The 18,448-nt window shown below is 49.6% G+C and overlaps 1 protein-coding gene across 1 annotated transcript in view; it reads left to right on the top strand.

The window, feature by feature from the left end:
* Positions 1-15,729, top strand: part of AP2B1 (adaptor related protein complex 2 subunit beta 1) — a 76,954-nt gene extending 61,225 nt beyond the window's left edge. Inside the window, exons 19-22 of the mRNA XM_057415500.1 lie at positions 5,408-5,492; positions 6,202-6,288; positions 14,329-14,483; positions 15,492-15,729. Coding sequence (XP_057271483.1) covers positions 5,408-5,492; positions 6,202-6,288; positions 14,329-14,483; positions 15,492-15,566 — 402 coding nt within the window. The 3' untranslated portion in view covers positions 15,567-15,729. The remainder of the gene's footprint in view (positions 1-5,407; positions 5,493-6,201; positions 6,289-14,328; positions 14,484-15,491) is intronic.
* The last annotated feature ends 2,719 nt before the right edge of the window (positions 15,730-18,448 follow it).

Raw genomic sequence — 18,448 nt, 5'->3', positions numbered from 1 at the left:
TGGTGGCAAGGAGGAAAATGGGTTCTGAAATAGGCATTTGCATTGGTGAGGAGCATTAACTCCTTCCAGATACTTTGAGTCAAATTTGGAATAAGAAAATGCCTGGAATGAGAGCCTTTCTATGCTAAAGAAAACCTCTGCTCCTAATAAATGGTCTTTCAAGGGTTGTGAAATCGGAATACCCGATTTGTTCATTTGGGTACATGAGAATTGCTCCCTTGACCCTGGAAATGGGTGAGGACCCAGCCTGTTGCGAGAGCTTCAGAGCTCAGGCCTGGCCTGTCATGGCACAAATACGATAATCAATTCTGTGAGGTGGTAACCACTTGCAGGAGACAATACAATTGAAAACAAGCCTCAGGGACTCCCAGAGCAGTGTCGAGTCTGAGCCTGGAGCATTGCCATTCTCTTGGGATCCACATTCAGAACTGACAATCAATGTGTTACATTCCCCAGCATTACCTGCTGTCAACTGGCAGGGCTCTTTGTTGCAGCTACTGAGCATGCAACTGAAAGAAGCAGAGCTTCAGTTTTCCAAAATGCCTGTAAAATGATCTGGTGAGTATTGAAAGGGAAGGATCTGCCAGCTGCGCTTTTTCCTCCAAAGTGACACTTGGATACACAGACCTCTCCCTTGCTGCTAGCAGTGTGAACACTTATTTCTTCCAGTGAGGTTGGCAAAACCTTTTAGAAAGGCAGATGAAGTTGCAGTTTCTTCATTGAGAAAAGATCAGTCTTGCTATTGCAATATCGTATTTCCTCTTCCATGCTCAGTTCTGCTGTAACTCATCACCTGCGCTCCTCCACTCTTCAGTGTTTCACTTGCAATGCAGAACCCCTGGAGCTTTCATTCATCAGAAGTGTTAATGTACCTCAGGTCACAAATACAGAGCTCTCAGTACTTGGAAACAGATTCCACACAGTCATCTCTCCATAAAAGCAAGGCTGAGAACAGGCGTGAGCAGTGAGTCCAGCCAGCAGATATTCTCCCTTCAGAGCCTACTTAATAAATGGCACGCTATCAGCCTGTGTGTGAGCGGAGTCAGAATGACTGGACCAACCACCACAGAGCAGCCTTGGGTAGCTAGATGTGGAAGGTGTTTTCTTGGGTTTGTTGCCTAGGTTGCTTTTTAACAGGCTCTACTTGTAAGGGTCTGATTCCAGCAGAGAGCCCTCCTGGGAGCACCCTGAATGAAGGACTTGGATCACAGCTTGGCATCTGCGGCCAGTTCCTAGCTCAGCTGTGGAAGGCTGTTAGCTTGCTGCTGAAGGGTAGGTCTGCCACATGGTGCAGCACATTTGATAAGAGTGTACATTTTGAACCTCGAGTACAGCCAGGCACACATGGGAGCATAACCCTCCCAGTAACTCACTGTTCCCTGACCATTGACGTAAGCAGCATGCCTGGAGATGGCAGGCTCAGCACCCACCCTTGCTGTCTGTGCACAGCACCACTGCCCAGGCTTAATACTCCTGCCTTTAGGTAGAGCAGCGACTGTCAAGCACCCCCCAGATCCTGAGGAATCTACCAGTCAAACAAACTGAAGTAGCTAGCACTCCCTGGGGGCATCTGACAGCCAGAACAGCAAACTGTCACAGAATAAACCATGCCTTCGTGCTAGCAGAGGTAGAAAAGTCTCTGCAGAGGAGAGTTGTTCTCTCCTTAACAGTTTGGCTGTTACCAGGCTCTAAAGCAAAACCCAACTTGAAGTAAATCCTTAATTTAGTGTAGGTGCTAATGGGATTCCAAGTGGGTATGTTGTGTGCTTGCTGCTGATGGAAAGCATCTGTGTTGCTTTCAGACTTGACTTTGAAAGTCACTTCTTATGCTGAAGTCTGGGATTTAAAGCATCAGAAACCCACACTGTTGAAGAAAATAACTCATGAGGTACCTCTACCCCAAAATACCATGTGTTGGCTATCGGAGGGTTGCACTGCAAGAAAGGACAACAGAAGGGTGCTCATGCTGCAAGATGAGCAAGTGTGTCCCAGGGATTATTTCTAGAAGTGCTGCTTCCTCTAGGCAGATCATGAACAAGATGTAAGTGATTGGGAACCCGGTGCTCACACCTCTTTAACAGTGAAGCATCACATGAAAATCTGGCACCTTTTGACTTTTATCCCTCAGCAGCTTTGTAGTCTGCATGACTAAATTCACAAGGTAGTAATATTTTGTTCCTCCTTTCAGAAGGCTCACAGATGGAAAGCCATTTTTTGTTGGAAATGCTTCCGTTTCAGCTCTCAAATGTCTGAAGCTGAAGGTCAAGCTAAAGATTTAATAGTTCATGGCCAGGTCAGCAGGTTAATGCTGCAGAGACAGGCAAAGTTAGTCTGGACTGGAGGGTTTATTGAATGCAAGTGGAGGTTCCTTACAAGAAGTCCAACCTGGAGAGAGGTTTCAGCTACTGGTATCACTTGAAATGCCATTGATTGTCTCAGGCTGATGTTCCCATCTGAGGAGCACCGATTTTTTTGGCAAGTCACTGTTATTAGCTACTCAGTTTCTCACAGGCAGTGCTGTGGATGTGCTGTCTGCCTGCAGGTGCTTTTGTAGCCTCTCAGATGGCATTGGATGCTCCCCATGTGACAGTGCAGAGGTTAAAGCATGACCTTGGTAAACTGTTACCAGCTGGTAGGGCCTCTTAGCTTTCCCCTTGCTGCAAGTTTGCCCATCCAGGTATCTGCAGGTGCTTTGTCTTGGGGATCACAGAATTAACAGTGCATGCCTGGCTGTTGAGGGGCAGTATGTGGTGATGAATGAAAAGCTTACTAGTTTTGTCCTAGTGCTGTAGGTTTAAGGAGACTGTAGCTTTTCCCTTTCCCATTTGCAAGTGTTATTTGTAACAGCTGGCTTCTGCATCATTACAGACACTTGCAAGGTGACACGTGATGTCATTCCTGAACCCAATGATGATGCAGTCTGGGAGGAAGGCTGGCATGTGGCTTGCTTTTCTTTGCTGGGGAGAAATTGCATTTCAGAGCATCTTAATTGGGTAGCTCTCCAGAGTATAGCCAAAGCAGCTTACTCAGTATGTTTCTGCAGAGTTGAGAAGCAGGTCAGCAGATACCTTTTTATAGCATCCTTATAACTGCAGGGACAGGGTTAGCATATTAATTTGGAGTGTGCCTCTAGAACCGTGACTGAAGAGAAAGCTCTGCTTTCCAGCCCCTCTTGTAAGAAACTGTTGTTGTATGGCAACAACAATTAGCTACAAAAGCTAATTCTAAGGCAAGGCAATTAATCATTAAATCAGAGTTGGAAAAAATCTTGGGTCACACAGTGTAGTGCCTGCTATGCTTTGTTGTTTTTCTACAGATCCTCTTACTGAGAGCATTGTCAAGGTTGATTTTAAATACTCCAAGTACTGGAGCTCCTCTCTTCCTCAAGAGTATTTTGTGCTGCTTAGTAATTCTCACTACTGAGTTTTCCCAGGTGTTTAGCCCAGATTTTCCCTCTTCTGGCTCATCTCCATGCCTTACATCCGAGCATAGCTATGGAATGGCTACACTGCTGTCTCCCCCAGCCCTCCCCTCCCAGACTGAGAGGTGCATTTTTGGCTGCTCAGCCTGTCTGATCACATTTTGCAGAGGTGAATCACTTAAGTCCATCCATCCACCAAATCTGCTTTTACCCCTCTGGCTTTGGAGCCTATAGCTCAAACACTGGACACTCCAACTTGCAGGTACAACTCCAGCAGTCAAAGCACATTACAGCTCCCTGTTTCAGAGGACAGTTTCCCTTTTTTTTTCCTAGGTTGCTCCATCATTTACATGGTTTTAGATGGCTTTAAATTAATCCTTCCTTAAGCTGGTTTGCACTGGGGGAATTAAATATAAGCTACTACCTTTAGTGATGGCTGAAAGCAGGAGCCCCACAGACTATCACAACTGCCTTTCTGCTGTTCTTTGTCCTTCAGGGGCCTTCCCAAGTGCTATAAGGGTTTGTTCAGGAGCTTGATCTCCTACCACTTATCCTCTGGCTTGCATGCATGTCTAATCAGCTGACTTGGGTTTGAATTCCCTGGTTTATTCCCCTCCCTTCTCTATCTGCAGCTGGTTTTACAGACATTTGGGGATGTCTTTCTAAACCTGCTCCTATAGATAATAGAATTTCTCAGCAGGGCACTAATATATGTAATTATTAATGTGACTGGAGTTTGTCTTGGCACACCTCTTTTGTAGCAGCAGATTTATTTCTTTGGCTCAGCATTTAGCATGGTGTGGTTTGTGTTTCAGCTGGCTGACAAGTTGGAGAACTCCTTCTGGGGTTTTTCAAAGGAAGTAAGAGCTCAAACAGCTCCTGAAATTCAGGGCTCCCCACACAACTTCCATTCTCAGTCTCTTACAGGCGAAGTTTCACTCATTGCAAGCAATGGCAGGTGTCTGCTGAACTCTATTCCCATGGCAGGCTATGGCTGTGTGGGAGGATGTGAGGAGAGCGTGAGAGGCATAGAAATAAAGCCCAGAGCTCCCTTTTCCTGTGCTATATTATGACAGTGCACTTTCTCAGACCTCCAGGCTGCTCCTGCTGAACCATCAGCTCTCAGCCTGGGGAAAAGTGAACGTAAGGTTGCTCTCTGTTTTAGGAGAGATTAGTGGGTAACGTGGCAAGCATGTGTGATAAAAGGCATTCCAGTGAATCTCCCTGGCTGGTGGAGTTCAGTGACACTGAGAATTAAGTCTTCTGTCAAGTGATCTTTTTTTACCTGCCCTGATTGCTCTGTAGCAGGGCTTTCTTCCAGGAATCAACACCCAGCACGCATTCACTGCATCACTTTCACTCATGTAAAGGCAGGAGACTTAGGAGATGCTGCAAGGAAGGTGCAGGCAGTGGACCCACTTCAAGCTCTCTGGAAAGTGTGGACTGAGACAAGACTAATCAAGGAGGTGGAAAATGAAGAAATGGGGGTGAAAATAAAGAATGCATAGGGGATTGGAGCAGGGGACTTGCAAGAGTGAGGTGGCAAAGAGGGTGGTGGGGAAGCTCATGTGCAGTATGACAGACATGATAGTAGCTGTGTGCAGCTGAGAGGTATGAACATACCTCAGAGGTGGAAGAAGCACAGGGAAGGAGAGGCTGAAGAAGAGCAGGAAAGAGCAGGGGTGCTGGCTGTGACTCCATCAGTGCAATTGGCTCTGAAGCAGCGTGCTGAGAAGCTCACAGGAGAGGATTGAGCAGCTTTTAGTGAAAATGGGGTGAGCAGAGTGGTGGGACTGAGCCTTGTCTGAAACTAACCAGAAGCTCAATAACATCTCTCCAGATAATCTCAACGTTCAGAGCTGGCCTCTGCTGAGAGAGAGCACTGCAGGGTGCATGGGAAGGCGATGAGGCTGCTCGAAATCTTGGGATCCCTTTGGACTTCCAGCTGACAGAGCCACATTAACCCCTTGTTTCCTTCTGTAACAGGTGGCTGTGAAAAACAACATTGACGTCTTTTACTTCAGCTGCTTAATTCCTCTCAACGTGCTTTTTGTAGAGGATGGCAAAATGGGTGAGTGCCTTTAGATCTGTGGTCAGCATCCTCCAGCCAGACTGTGCTTGCAGCACCTGGCTAGCTGAGATTCATGTGTGCTTGGCCATGACCTTCATACTGGTGCTTCTCAGCAGCCTGAATTGATCTGGTTTGGTAGCCTGGCCCCATTGTGCTGCAGCTCCAGTAGTCACAGGAACTCTGCTCTGGGTCCTCTGCTCTGGTTCTGTCTGCCAAATAAGGGGTGAATCTATTTTCCTTGAGGGTGTTTGTTTTGTTTTGGGCTTTTATGGTTTGGGGTGTTGAGGTTTTGATCCACTTAAATGGGTCTAGAATTTGCCTCCATACCACTTCCACTATAATTAATGTATTCCTCATGACCTATATTAAGTTGTTTGAAGTGGCTGGGGAAAAAGCAGCTTTCACTGTTGTCATCCTAAATGTGTGCATCTCCTTTCTTTTTGTCAAACCCTGTCTGTTCCCTGTTCATACACAGTTCATATGGTAAAGACTGCCTCTGCTTTGAGGGTTTCAAAATCCATCCAAGCTTTGCTGCTCTTACAGTGAGACTGAGGTTGTTATAGGAGCAAATTCTGGACCTTTCCATGACAGGACAAAATGTGACCAAAACCTCTTTTTGTGTGTCTACCTTGTAACATTCTATGGTGAATTAATGAGTGCTCCAGTCCTGTGAGGATCCAGGAGGGCTCATTGTCTGTCTTGTTTCTAGAGCGCCAGGTCTTCCTTGCAACATGGAAGGATATTCCAAATGAAAACGAGCTTCAGTTCCAGATTAAAGACTGTCACCTGAATGCTGGTGAGTAGCTTAATTCTGCCACGCTGGGAGCACTTTTGATATGTGGTCACTAGACATCACCTTGTTAATAGCTATGGCTAATGGATAGATGGGTATTGCACTTCTGAACAGAACAGCTTTGGCTTATGAAGAGAACAGCCTTGGATCCTAGGGCTTGTTTCAGGCAAAAACTTTAGCTGGGTCCCTATAAAAGAGTATCTAAAATCCTTTTAGATGTCCTTTAGATGCTGGTTTTAGATTTTACCTGTTTCTTTTTCCCTTTCATTCTGGACCCTTGTATTCTTGTTTCCTCTTTTATACTTTGCTTCCCTGCAAAGCTGCTCATTTAAATAGGCCTGAAGCAGGTGCTGGGGCTGTTCAGCAATCCTGTCCTGCTGCTGTGTGTTCTAGCCCTGACTTTAACCTGCTGCATAATCCTGGGCCAGTCACTTCACCATTTAGCATCTGCTTTGTTCTTTCTGTTGTGAAAGACTAGAAAATGGTTTGACATGTATGGAGGACAAGAAGAGCTTTGGTCTGCTGTTGTCAGCTGATATATTGATGTGTTTTGATCATACTCTGTCCTGTTCACCCCTGTGCTTAGCTGTTTAGTTGCCTCTGATCATCCTGCTTGTACGTATGACCTTACTACTGCTGAAGGATGAGGGAGTGTAAAAAAGTGGAATGGGGCCAGTGTAGCAGCTTTATTCCCGTTCAAGAGGTTCTGGGCAGGAGCCAAGTGATTCTACCAAAAGCTGCTCTGTATCAGAGAGGAAAAAAACCTGTCCCTATTGATTACAAACCCCGTAACCTTTTCATTTGCTCCTGTCTATTACACGATAAATATCCTCTTGCTTCAGTTGCAGACAGAAACTATGGGTCTCTTTGTACTCGTAATTATTACTATTTTGGAATATAAAAGATGGAGCCCTGCGAGAGGGGAAAAAATAGCAGCTGTTGGAGGACCTTATGACTTGATTTCACTGTGGGGTTTCAAATGAGAACAACCTCTGCGCCTCCCCCAGTCCTCTCTTCTTCTGACGAGCTTGGCATAGCTTCTCCCCTGCACCGCAGTGCAGCTGCTGGTAGTGCCTCCTGCCCCAGCCATGCTCTGCCTGTGCCCTCTGAGGCTCTTTGGATCTCAAATCAGAATTGTTGGTGACTTGCAGTGTTTGGCACTGGGCTCTTGCAGTGCTGGCTAGTGGAGGGTGTAACTGGGAGGGAGAGAAGGGGGTGTGCATGGCTGGGAAGATGAGCACTGTGATCCTGCAGCCTGGCCTGAGCCCCCTTCTCCCTCTGAGACCATTCGGGGAGGGTTTGCCTGCTCAGGACCAGGCTGTTTGCCCAGGCCTGCCTGAACTGGTGATGCTCAGTGGAGAATGTGTTACTAGCTCGCAGGGAGAGCACAGGAATGCCGGGTGGTTTCTCTGCAGTGCTATCCGCAGCCATTGCCAGGACTCGGGTGGGAAGAGGCTTCTCTCAGTGCTTTAGCAAGAGCCCTGGATGCAGTGCCTCTCCTGAGCACAGTCCATCACTCGGGATGCTCGGGGGCGTGCAGGACCTGCCAGCCTCTCTGGCTTATGTATGAGAGAAAGTGGGTCATGTCTCATAAACAGATTTCAAACACTTCCATCTGCTGAGGCTTTTGGGTTTGTGTTTCCGCTGCAGACATCTCCTCCCTTTTGCAGCTACGTGTCCATTTCCTTCCTTGACCACCTGGGCTTTGGCACAGAGCAGGCCAATACCTTGCAGGAGGGAAAACTAGGAAGGTCTTGTGTGCTTTATCTTAGTCCCTAGTGCAACCCTGCCTGAGTCTGCTGCTTACCTTGATTTCATGTAAGTGTAACCTCCCCTAGTACGGACCATCCTAAGAGCATCAAACCTTGCCTGAAAAGGGATCACCCCAAACCCCATGGAGTGCTGGGCTCCCAGCATCCTCAGGGATGGAGACTTCTCAGTGTGGCAGGTGGCTGGTGGTGCACAGCAGGGCAGAGGCACAGACAACCTGGATGAGCTGTGTTGACAGTTGAATCCATCTTGCTGCAAGTTTATACCAGAGCAAGGATGCGTGTCTGGCCGTGTGCTGCAGTAGGGCAATAGTCTTTCAAGATTCACAGTCTTGATCACTTAAATCCAGTGAAAATAGTCTTAAGACATCTCCTTTCTTCCCAGAATAGTAACTCTGGGTATAAAATCTTTCATCTTTGTGGAGGAAAGACTGGTTCATTTTCAAAAGACTGTCTCGTAGGAGATGCTTAACCAGAATAAAGCTCTCAACTTGGGCTGGTGGCAGTTCTGTTGTTCACTGATGAAATACCACCACGTGCAGCTCTCCCATCAGCACATAAAACAAGGTGCACACAAGGGCTGCCGTGGCAGAGCTGCGCAGAACAAAGCCTCCAGATTTCAATGGCTCCTGACTAAACCTTGGGAGACGCTGGGTTTTTGCAGCCCTTCAGCACAGGCAGAGAGCTTCCAAGCACTGCCAGCTCTGCAGAGGTGTGCAGCCACCGTGCGAGTCCTTATCCCTGCTCTCGTATCCACTGGGATAACTAATTCATGCTGAGCGTGAGCCCACCCACTTGGTGGCGAGTCGAGGCTCGAGGACGCAGCACACCATTCATGCTTCAGTCTGATTCCAGCTCAGTGACGTGAATTAAGCTGGGAGCTGAAAATACCTCTGCTCCCAGCTGATGTGCCCTGATTGCAGCTCTGCCAGCCACTGCAACAGAGCTGCGTGGCAGCCGCAGGTGATGGGTAGACAGAGTGCCAGGTGACATGTGTCTGCTCCTGGGCAGAGGGCTGAGCAGAAGTGTGGTCCCTGCACCCTCAGTGCCTGCTTTTCTAACTGTAAAGAGCCTTTGCTTTCCTGAGTGCTCAGATCTGTGCTGTTCGTGTGCCATGTGAGAAGTGGGGCTGAAGTTACGTGTAGACACGCAGGAGGCCCTGCTGAGCAGCTGAACGGGGGATGCTGATTTATTCAATGGAGAAACTGGAATTTGAATTCCTTTTTCTTTAGACCAAAGTGAAAGGGGCTTGGAACAGGGATTTTAGCTGTCAAAAAAAGCAGCTTGTGTGTTTCATGTGCACCCAGAGCTGTCTGTCACGGTGCAGCAGTCACCTTACAGCACCTCCTGTGTGTACTGCAGGCTTTTGCCCAGATTCCTTCCTTTGTTCCTTCAAGCAAAAAGGAGATAAACACAGTCCATCAGTGGAGATGCTTGTCTGTGAATCAGTGTCCCAGGCCTTTGCAGGTAAAAGATCCATCCTGTGCCCGCAAGCCGAGCCAAATAGGGTTGACTCAAGCTTTGATGGTTTGCAATGAGGGTGGCAGAGAAAGCTCCAGTCCCTGGCAGCTCACCCTGTAGCAGGGCACAGAACAACCAGAAAACCTTGGCTGCTGCAGGCTGAAGCCTAAGGTACCAGGCTCTGGGGCCTTTCAATGGTGAGGGCTCTCCACTCTTGATCCCAGCCTCCAGCATTTTGGTTTCCAAACAGAAAGCAAATCCTGAACCCTTGAAGGTATTCCCACAGTTCCCAGTGACTCAGTGAGAGAGGAGTGCTTACTGGGACTCAAGTTCCCACCAGTGAGAGCTGGCAGTGGTCTGAGGCTGTTCTTTAGGGTTGGAGCTGGATGGCTGTGGAGGAACAAGTCTCTCTGGAATTATATATCATGGGGTCAGGGTGCACTTAGGATGCACTGTACATCTTGAATTCACTGGAGCTCTTTCATGTGTCTGCCTCTTAGGAAGAGGTTGTGATAGTTCCATGGAGCAAACCATCTTCAGCAATAGAACTTCTAATGGAAACACAAGGTCAGGGCTCTACCCAAACATGCTCATCTCTTATGAATCCAGTGCTAAGTTAATTGAATTGGGGTGGGCTTAATGAAAATAAAAGAATCTAGTGCGTGAAAATAGATCCCTAGACTGTTATATCCCCAATAATCTGGGTGCAGTTGGTGTCACTGTGCCAAGTGAGGTTTCCCCTGCGTCTGAGCACGCGTTAGAGCTCGCTTTGCCTGTTTGCACATGCTAAGTCTGATTGAATCTGAAAGGACTGTTACGTTAAGTTAAAGTACACAAACCAGATTAACTTAATGTTTTCCTTTCTCTAAATCCTGCTTACCCAAACCCATGGAGTGAAAGAGGATGAGCTGACAGGAGGGGCAATTAGTTGCTGTGCTCTTCAGTAGCTCTGAGAGCTTTGGGTTTGCTTGTTCTGCCCCACAGTTTGGTGTGAAACAACAGTTATTAGTGTTTGGAATTCATTATGGCTTTATTGGAACGCAGCGGTCACTTTGGTTCCCCAAGTAATTTGCTAATGCTAGAACAAAGAGAAATTGGATATTCTTGCTGGAACCCGAGGGATAATCATACACAAGCTTCTCTGGTATGATCTTATTCTGGATGTGCAAATCTAGTAACCTGATCGTTTAATAAATTATAGAACTCGTGTATATTCCATGTCTTGGAAATGAGTGTACTGTCATAATATTGACCAGAGTGCCTCCCCACTAGATCAGAGTCTGCAAATGCATTTGGTGTTTTAATGCAGCTCTTGGCTGGATGCTCAGAACCGTTCAGTTGTTGCTGGGAATGCCATGGGGATGTTTCCAGCTACCACAGCGTAAAATATAGTCATTAAATGTTACTTCCTCGTATCCAGGGCTTGTGCAGAACACCACAAAGGCCCAAGTTCAAAAGAAGCTGTATTGGTGGTGTTGCTCCTGAGTTGTGCGAGTCCTCTGGGAAAACTGTTGTTGCCAGCTGGGCATCTCGGCTCTTTGAGTTTGAAGTGAACTTCTTAAGTTGCAGGGGTAGAGGATTTAAGCATGTCCTTTGCTTTACCCAGAAGGAGAGTGCTGTTGGAAAGAACTGGATTAGTTCAGTGCAAAGGAGTAGCCCTTGTCCAGCTTTCTTCCCTATGTGCCTGTGTTTCCATGTGTGCTGTTCACTTGTTGGGCTGAGGCAAGGGAAAGAAGTGTGTTTAAAAAGCAGAAGAAAAGGGAAAGAAGTGTGTTTAAAAAGCAGAAGAAAAGGAAAAGAACCAAAAACCAACCCTAAAAGATGGACTGATGTTAGAGGCTTCCCTGGCCTTGGGGATGGGGAAGTCTTTCTGTATCCTTACATTGTTCTTCAAGAAGGCTCTGAGAACAAGCCTTGGGCCAAAAGAAGCAGCCCTGCAGAAAGTTGCTTAACAAGGTCAGGCATAGACTGTGCTGACTTGCAGGAGCACTCAGGTGGCTCTGGTTTGCAGTCACCAGACCCCATGTGTCAGGGGGCACACATAGCAGCACGGCTCAGCCCTCCTTCTGCCTGTGTTGTGCACTGAGCAGGGCTCCGGTGGGTGCTGTGCTCTCACTGAGGGAGCAGCAGAGCTGGGCTCAGTGCTCTGCTCCCAGCAAATATCTGCCTTTTTAAATGTATTTATCTTTTAAAGGCTGTGCTGTCACATGGCATTAGCAGTCCTGCCTTCAGCCAGGCACAGCCTGGCACTGTTGCTTAGCAACTCTGCCCCATCTCCAAAATCCCGAATCCTGACACTCTGGGAGCACAGGAGGGATGGGAGCAAGAAGGGGTAGGGTCTCACCAGTCCCCACAACTGTGCTGAGAGAGGAGCAGGAGGAGCCAGGCAAGCCAAGCATCAGAACTTGAGCCTGCTCACCATTGCTGTGGGTGCCTGCTTGAGACAGGGTATGTTTTGGTAGGGTTTCTTGCACTCTTCAGAGAGTAACTGAGGTCAGACAGGGAGGTGGAAAACAGGCTTCCCTAGGAGTGTCTTGCCTCAGTTTCCCTCCCTGTATCCCCCTACAAGCATGTCCCTGTTTGGAAATCTGCTCTCCAGCAAAGGCAAGGCTGTTTAAGTGCAGGAGGTGCCGTCAGTTGAAGACTGGCATAAGGGTAGTTGCTCTGCAGCCCCATCTCGCCCACTGTGCCCCCAGAGCACAGCTCCCTGGGCAGCAGGAGCACTCCTTTCCTCTGATGTGTAATGGGGTAGCAGCTCCACAGCTGCCAGAATTACAGCTTCCCAGTTGCAGCCTTGCTTCCAACCTGCACCCGTGCTCCCTGGGGAATGCCTTTGCTGTGACAGTGGATAGGTAGATGGCTGCCAGCAGGTCTAAGGATGACTGGAGAAAGCCCGAAACCCTTTCCAGCAGTTCCACTTCCAGGATATGTGTCCAGAGAGACTTCAGACTGGTAAGGTTTAACCACAGCCTGTTAAAACTGGGCAAACAAAATCACAGTTAATACCACCATCCCTTGCAAACGAGGATGTAGTCTCTGAGCCAGTGCTTGTTGAAAACCCTGCCTTTTAAAAGCCCTGGAGGCTGCTCTCGTTGGCTGGGGGGACACAAAGAGATGGGATCTTGGGCTTTATCCCTGGCGTGTGATGTCTCTCCCAGCCATGCTCTGTGCGAGCAGAGGACTCCTCTGCATTCCCCATTTCCCAAATCTGGATGAGTTTGTTGTATAGAGGAGGAGTAGAGGTGGGAGGAGGAGACAGAGGGAATGAGGGTTTTTAAGCAAAGGATCTCATCAGTTACTTATATCTGCCAGTTTCCATAGTAACTGGGGAAGAGAGAAAACCTAAATCTGAGTGTATCTGGGTAGCTGGATGCCTGAACCCTCCTCGACCTGCATGTGGCTGCTCTGAAGCCTGGGGACCAAAGAGGTTCAGCCCAGCTGCAGGCAAAGGGTCCAGGCTGCCTGTGGAGCTGCTCTGCAGCTCTGGTTATCAACACTGCCCTGGGGAGAAGCAGTGGGTCCAAGTCTCTGCATCAGTGTGTAGATTCACAAGGCTCTTTCTTTCCTGCTTCTACCATTCCCTGGCACATGTTCCCTCTCTCGTCCTTCCCTGTACTTGCACAGACTCGTGTCCATTCTCAAATCTAGCACTGATGCTGGCAGATCTTGGTGGTGTTAGGTGCAGGGACGGATTAGAGCTGCACGGTCACTTTGTGCTGCTTCTCTGCTGCTGTCTTGCTCCTCGTGCTCCTTGAAATGGATCCCACATTCCCAATCTCTTGGCTTTCAGCACAAATTGGTTTAGGGCCACTTCTCCCGCTTGCTTGCTTTCAGAAGTGCACAACCTCCTGATAATGGCCCAGCACAGACAGGGCATTCCATCCTGCCCTAGCAGAGAGCTTGAATGAGTTCAGTTTCTCCTGTCGGACACTAGGGATGAGAATTTGCCAGTGATGCTTGCCATGGGGGGAGTCCAGAGTGGGAACGTGCCCCTCTTACTGGCATCCAGAGACTGAGGTTTGCTCTATGCCATGTTGAGAAGCTGCCCCTTGGCAGCCAGAGGCCACTGATTTGGGTCTTTGTGCTCTGCATATTTGCCCGGGTCCTTGTTTCTTTGAAAGGCCCCGTAGAAATAACATGTCGTGCTTCCATCCATGCAGGCCTCCAGGTGAAATCACACATCTGGGAGTGCTGAGGTCTTAAAAGCTGTATCACAGTCCTGTGCTGTCTAGAGGCAGATGTCTGTGGGTTTTTACACTTTCAAGTAATGGCTTTAAAATGAAAGGGAAGGATTTTTACTACCTGGTGGGACACTGGTTTGGTCAGAAGTGTCTGTGCATGGGGGAAGCAGGAGGGAGCTGTCATGGTTGGGACGCAGGACCTTAGAACCAGGTTCCCAAGTGAGCCTCAGGCAGTGATCTTTGTTCTTCTCTGTCTTCATCTTCTGGCTACCTCCAGGTTCCCTTGCCTGGGGCTGGTTGGGGGCTATAGATAAAGCAGAGTTCTTCCACCCTCTGAGCTGCAGACTCACACTGATAAAGGCAGTAAATCCTGAGCATCCCAGAGCAATGAGCAGTAAGTGAAAGCCCTGCACGATGGGCCAATCCATCACAAGGGTTAACAGCCTGAAAGGAATGAACTGGAATTTTTTTCTCCTTGTGTCATGTCTGCTCCTGTCCCCAGGGAAAACCCTGGGACAAAAGTCAGCGTTTCCTTGTGCGCTTGCATCCTGGGATTGCTCCTCTGGGCTCTCCTGTCTCTGCCCATGATGAATCTGAATTAACAGATGTGTTTTTCCTCCGTCTCTCTGAAGACACTGTCTCCAGCAAACTGCAGAATAACAATGTCTACACCATTGCCAAGAGGAACGTGGAGGGTCAGGACATGCTCTACCAGTCCCTGAAACTCACCAACGGCATCTGGATCTTGGCTGAGCTTCGCATTCAACCGGGGAACCCAAACTACACGGTGAGGTGCTGGGCTGCAGTGGGCACATGGGGCAGGCTGGGATCTTTCTAACTCGCATCACACACAGAGTGATTTCTCCTGGTGTGTGTGTTTTGTTGGGGAGATCCTGTTAATTGACGGGGGGAGGTTAGGAATGCCCACGGAACTGGGGAAAAACAAGTGAGAAACAACAGGATTCCACTGCTCTGTTACCAGTGAGCTGGGATAATGCCCGCTCAGCAATGAGCAGCTACTTGCCAAGGTTACCCAGAGATAAAGCCAAGAGACATTAGCGAGGAAGCATTGCCAGGATGCCCTTCCCCCTCTCACAAACAAGGACATATTTATGCCCTGCCGTGTTCCCGCAGCGCAGACCGGCTGTCTGGATGTCACAGCCTCTTTGGCCTTGTGCTGGCATCAGCCTGGGGCTGGTGCAAAGGTGCTCTCTGTTCCGGGCACCTGCATGTCTGAGCATCCTGGTGTTAAAGGATTTAGCTCCTGTTGGAAGCTGTTCCAGGGGTTTCCAGAAAAACCCATGGTCTGAGAACCTGGGTGGGAGCGAGCATTGGAAGGTGATTTAAAGTGTTTGCACAAGGATTGATGCTGCAAACCTGGTCTCGGCCTGATCCTTGCCTTAGACAGGGCTGACAGCAGCCAACTTTGTGTCCATCAGGAGTGAGCCCCCAGGTTTAGTGCTGTGACTTATGGCATGAGAGCAAGCGAGTCCCTTGTCTCAGATTTGGGGCGTCATCTCCTTCCTTCATGCGTGCAGAGGCGCATACATTTGTTAAGGAGTTTGGGAAGCCCACAGTGGGAGTTTGCTTTCATGTGCCTCCTCTTGCTTGTAGCAAGCTCTGAAAAGGCAGTTTGGTGACGAAGCAGAAATATTCAGGTTGACTGCCATCAGCCACGTCCATGGTGCGTGCAACCCATGCTGTAGGTCAGATGTTTCCAGTTGCCTTCCTGGAGACAGTAGGAAGCTCCTGCCTCCCCTTGCACCACCGCTAACCTCTCCTCTCCTCTTTGCAGCTCTCCCTGAAATGCCGAGCTCCCGAAGTGTCCCAGTACATCTACCAGGCCTACGATGCCATCTTGAAGAACTAACAGGAGATCAGCCTGTGCCTCACCCTGCGGAAGGAGGCCGGGAGAAAGGGGTGCCCAGATCCTCCTTCACCACTAGCGCAGGGGAAAGCACTCTTAACTGGAAGCAGCTGTATTCATGTGTAGGATGTCAGTCAAAGGCACTGATTCAAGGTAGCAATTAGTATCCACGTGCTAACGATGATAGGGAACAAACCCCTTTGGTATTTTTAGCGTCCATGGAGTTTGTAACCACTGCTTCGACTACTCCCACGTCCCCCTCGCCCCTCACTCCTTGTCCGTTCTCGTGGGCTTCTCCATCTTGTGCCAATGTCCAGTGTTTTCTAAATGGCTTTAGGCGTAGGCATTCCGGTTTTGTAAACTCATTGGGGAAAAAGAGACAAGCAGAAACCCATCCGTCGGCTCATTAAAACAAGGTGAAAAGTGTCGAAAACGTTAACACTGCACTTTATTTTCTATTTTTATACTTTTGGGTTGGTTTTTTGAGTTTTTTCTATTGGAATTGGCTTAAAGGGAAGGTCATTCCAAGGAAGTAGTGGGGGAGCTTTGCAGGGATGTCAGGCTCTAGCAGGGTGAGCGCAGCCTCGGGGCATTAGGAACAGAGCCATCAGTTTGGTCCGTGGAGGCGGATGGAGCCTTATAGAGGGGTTTTTTACTACACTCACAGCTTCAGCTCTGCTTTTGATGGTGTTTTCACTCCAGCCATCTCCCTGGCTCATTAGCTGCTGATTGGAGAAGTGAGGCTGCTTTTGTGTGGGGAGAAGCTGCAGACCTGGCTTGGTACCAGGCCAGCGGTGGATGAAATGAAGGAAAAGAGCCCACTCTGAGAGCAAAAGGCTCCAGGTATGCTCTCTGCATCCTCACCCATCTGCAGCCCCTCTTCTTGTGCTTTCCGTGCCTGCTATGGCCAAACTGCCTTCTCAGCTGTCCTCTGAGCTGTGCCACCTTCACCCAGCGCTGCGCTAACCCCTGAGGCTCATGGTGGTAAATCCAACTGTGCCCCTGCACAGGGGGGTGGCTGCTGGCAGTGTCTCGGGTGCCAAAGGGACCGGAGCTCCTTCTCCCTGTGCCGTCCCCCAAAACCCAGGCCGTGGTGTGATGGGAGATGCTTTGGGCTTATGGTGTTTGCTCCCTGCCTGCCTGGGGCCTTCAGGCTGGGCTGAGAGTCCAGCAGATGGTGGAAGTGTTTCTTCCATGTGCAGCTTGGCTCTTTGTGCCCAGAGACACACAGGAGCACAGAGGCCGTTTTGGTTCCTGCTCTCACCCCGTGTCCTGAGCAGCCCCATGACCTGGTCCCTCTTTTCCAATCTCTCCTTAAGGCCAAGACTGCTTCCCTTTCCAGTCCATGCCTGCGGACTCGCCACATTGCAACCACTAAGGGCTGCAGCAACAGCAGTGAAAGCAAAGCCTCTTGCATGTCCTTGCTCCATCCATAGCTTGTCCTGCTTGTATCACTAACCAGAGTGGCTTTGCCCTCCCCAGCATGCATTGATGCCATCTACTCCCCAGCAAGCAAAGCCTCCTACGCATAGCAACCCCCATGTTGCCTTTTTAGATGCCACGTTCGAAGTCCATACATGTTTTATGGTGGGAGATAGTCCATCAGGGCTTTGGCATTGTCTGCAACCAGGAAGTCAGTGCAGGGAAAAGGCTACAGTGCCCTGGAAGAGGCTCCAACAGAGAGCTGAGGAGCTCCGGTTGGAGCTGCAGGACCCCGAGGAAGGTGATGTCCCTGTGTTAGGAACCCCTGTGCTCTGGCTGGGGGAAAAGTAGGGCAGGCCTGGAGCAATCCAGCCCTTGAGCCCCTGCCTGTGTGTGCTGGAGGTGATTTGCAGAGCATCCTGCAGCAGTCATTCACAGAGCAAGTACGGAAGCACCGGTGGCACCGAGTGTGGTGCCGTGTTGGGGCAGGGAGGAGGGTGTAGCTTTGATGCAAGGAGGGGTTGCTGAGCACCCCCTTCTCTTGTCTGATTTCCCGGCTTTTTGGGTGCATGCATGGGTGTCTGCACTGCAGGGCAGAGCCTGGGCTCCCTCAGTGGTGGTTGCCCTCTCCCACCGCGCTGCTCATCCAAGCGTTGGCCGCGTAGTTGTGTTGCTCTTCAGGCTTTACCTGCCCTCCGTGTCAATAAACTCATTTCCACGATGCTGTGGCTGCGCGTGGCTCTGTGGGGCTGGGACGAGGACCCAAGTCCTGTGCTTTTGGCACTGCCTGTGGGAGCAGGCAGGGCTGAGGGCTGCGTTCCGTGAGAAGGAGGCTGTTTGCTCCCTGGAGCCTTTCGCCCTCACTGCAGCAGCCATTTCTATGGAGACACCCCCCCAGAAACAGGGGCTTTCAGGGCGAGGAGGTTGCAGTCATCCTCGATCCTCTGCCTCTGGCTGCTGCTCTCTTTGCATCTCAAAAGGCAGCAGGAAAAGGGCACTTGCTTGCAGGGGGCACTGGCACCTTGTCACAGACGGCCTCTGACAGGGAGCAGGAGATGGATGTACCCATTTAGCCCTTGCTGGGCCCCAGGTGGGCTGTGTGTAATGGACCTGCTTTGCCTGCAGTGAAACGATGGACTCAGGACAGTCGGTGATGCATTTGGACTGCTCTGGCCTGGTGCTGGTGTTTTCCAGAGAGTTTTCCCATCGCTGGTGCTGCCTCAGGCTGCAAAACCTCTGGCCAGAAATGGGACACCACAAGCAGCAGAGCAGCTGCATCCCTTGCCCTGCCCAGCCTTGCCTTTGTGGCACTTGGAGATGAGGCCGAGGGTGCTCTGTGTTGGGATGGTTTTGTGTTAGAAGCTGGTGTATGTCTGTAGCAGCAGTGAGAGGCTGGTTTGGGGTCACTGGTGGTGCTGTTGTGTCCCTTCATGCATCCCCTTGTGTGCCTGGGGTGGGATGGG

Source organism: Pezoporus wallicus, unplaced genomic scaffold (genome assembly GCF_028554395.1).
Source record: "Pezoporus wallicus isolate ANWC-B61680 ecotype Strahan unplaced genomic scaffold, APGP_CSIRO_Pwel_v1 contig_7856, whole genome shotgun sequence".
Classification (NCBI taxonomy): Eukaryota; Metazoa; Chordata; class Aves; order Psittaciformes; family Psittacidae; genus Pezoporus; species Pezoporus wallicus.
The sequence above is the reverse complement of the archived record's forward strand: the minus strand, read 5'-3'. Positions and strand labels throughout refer to the sequence as shown.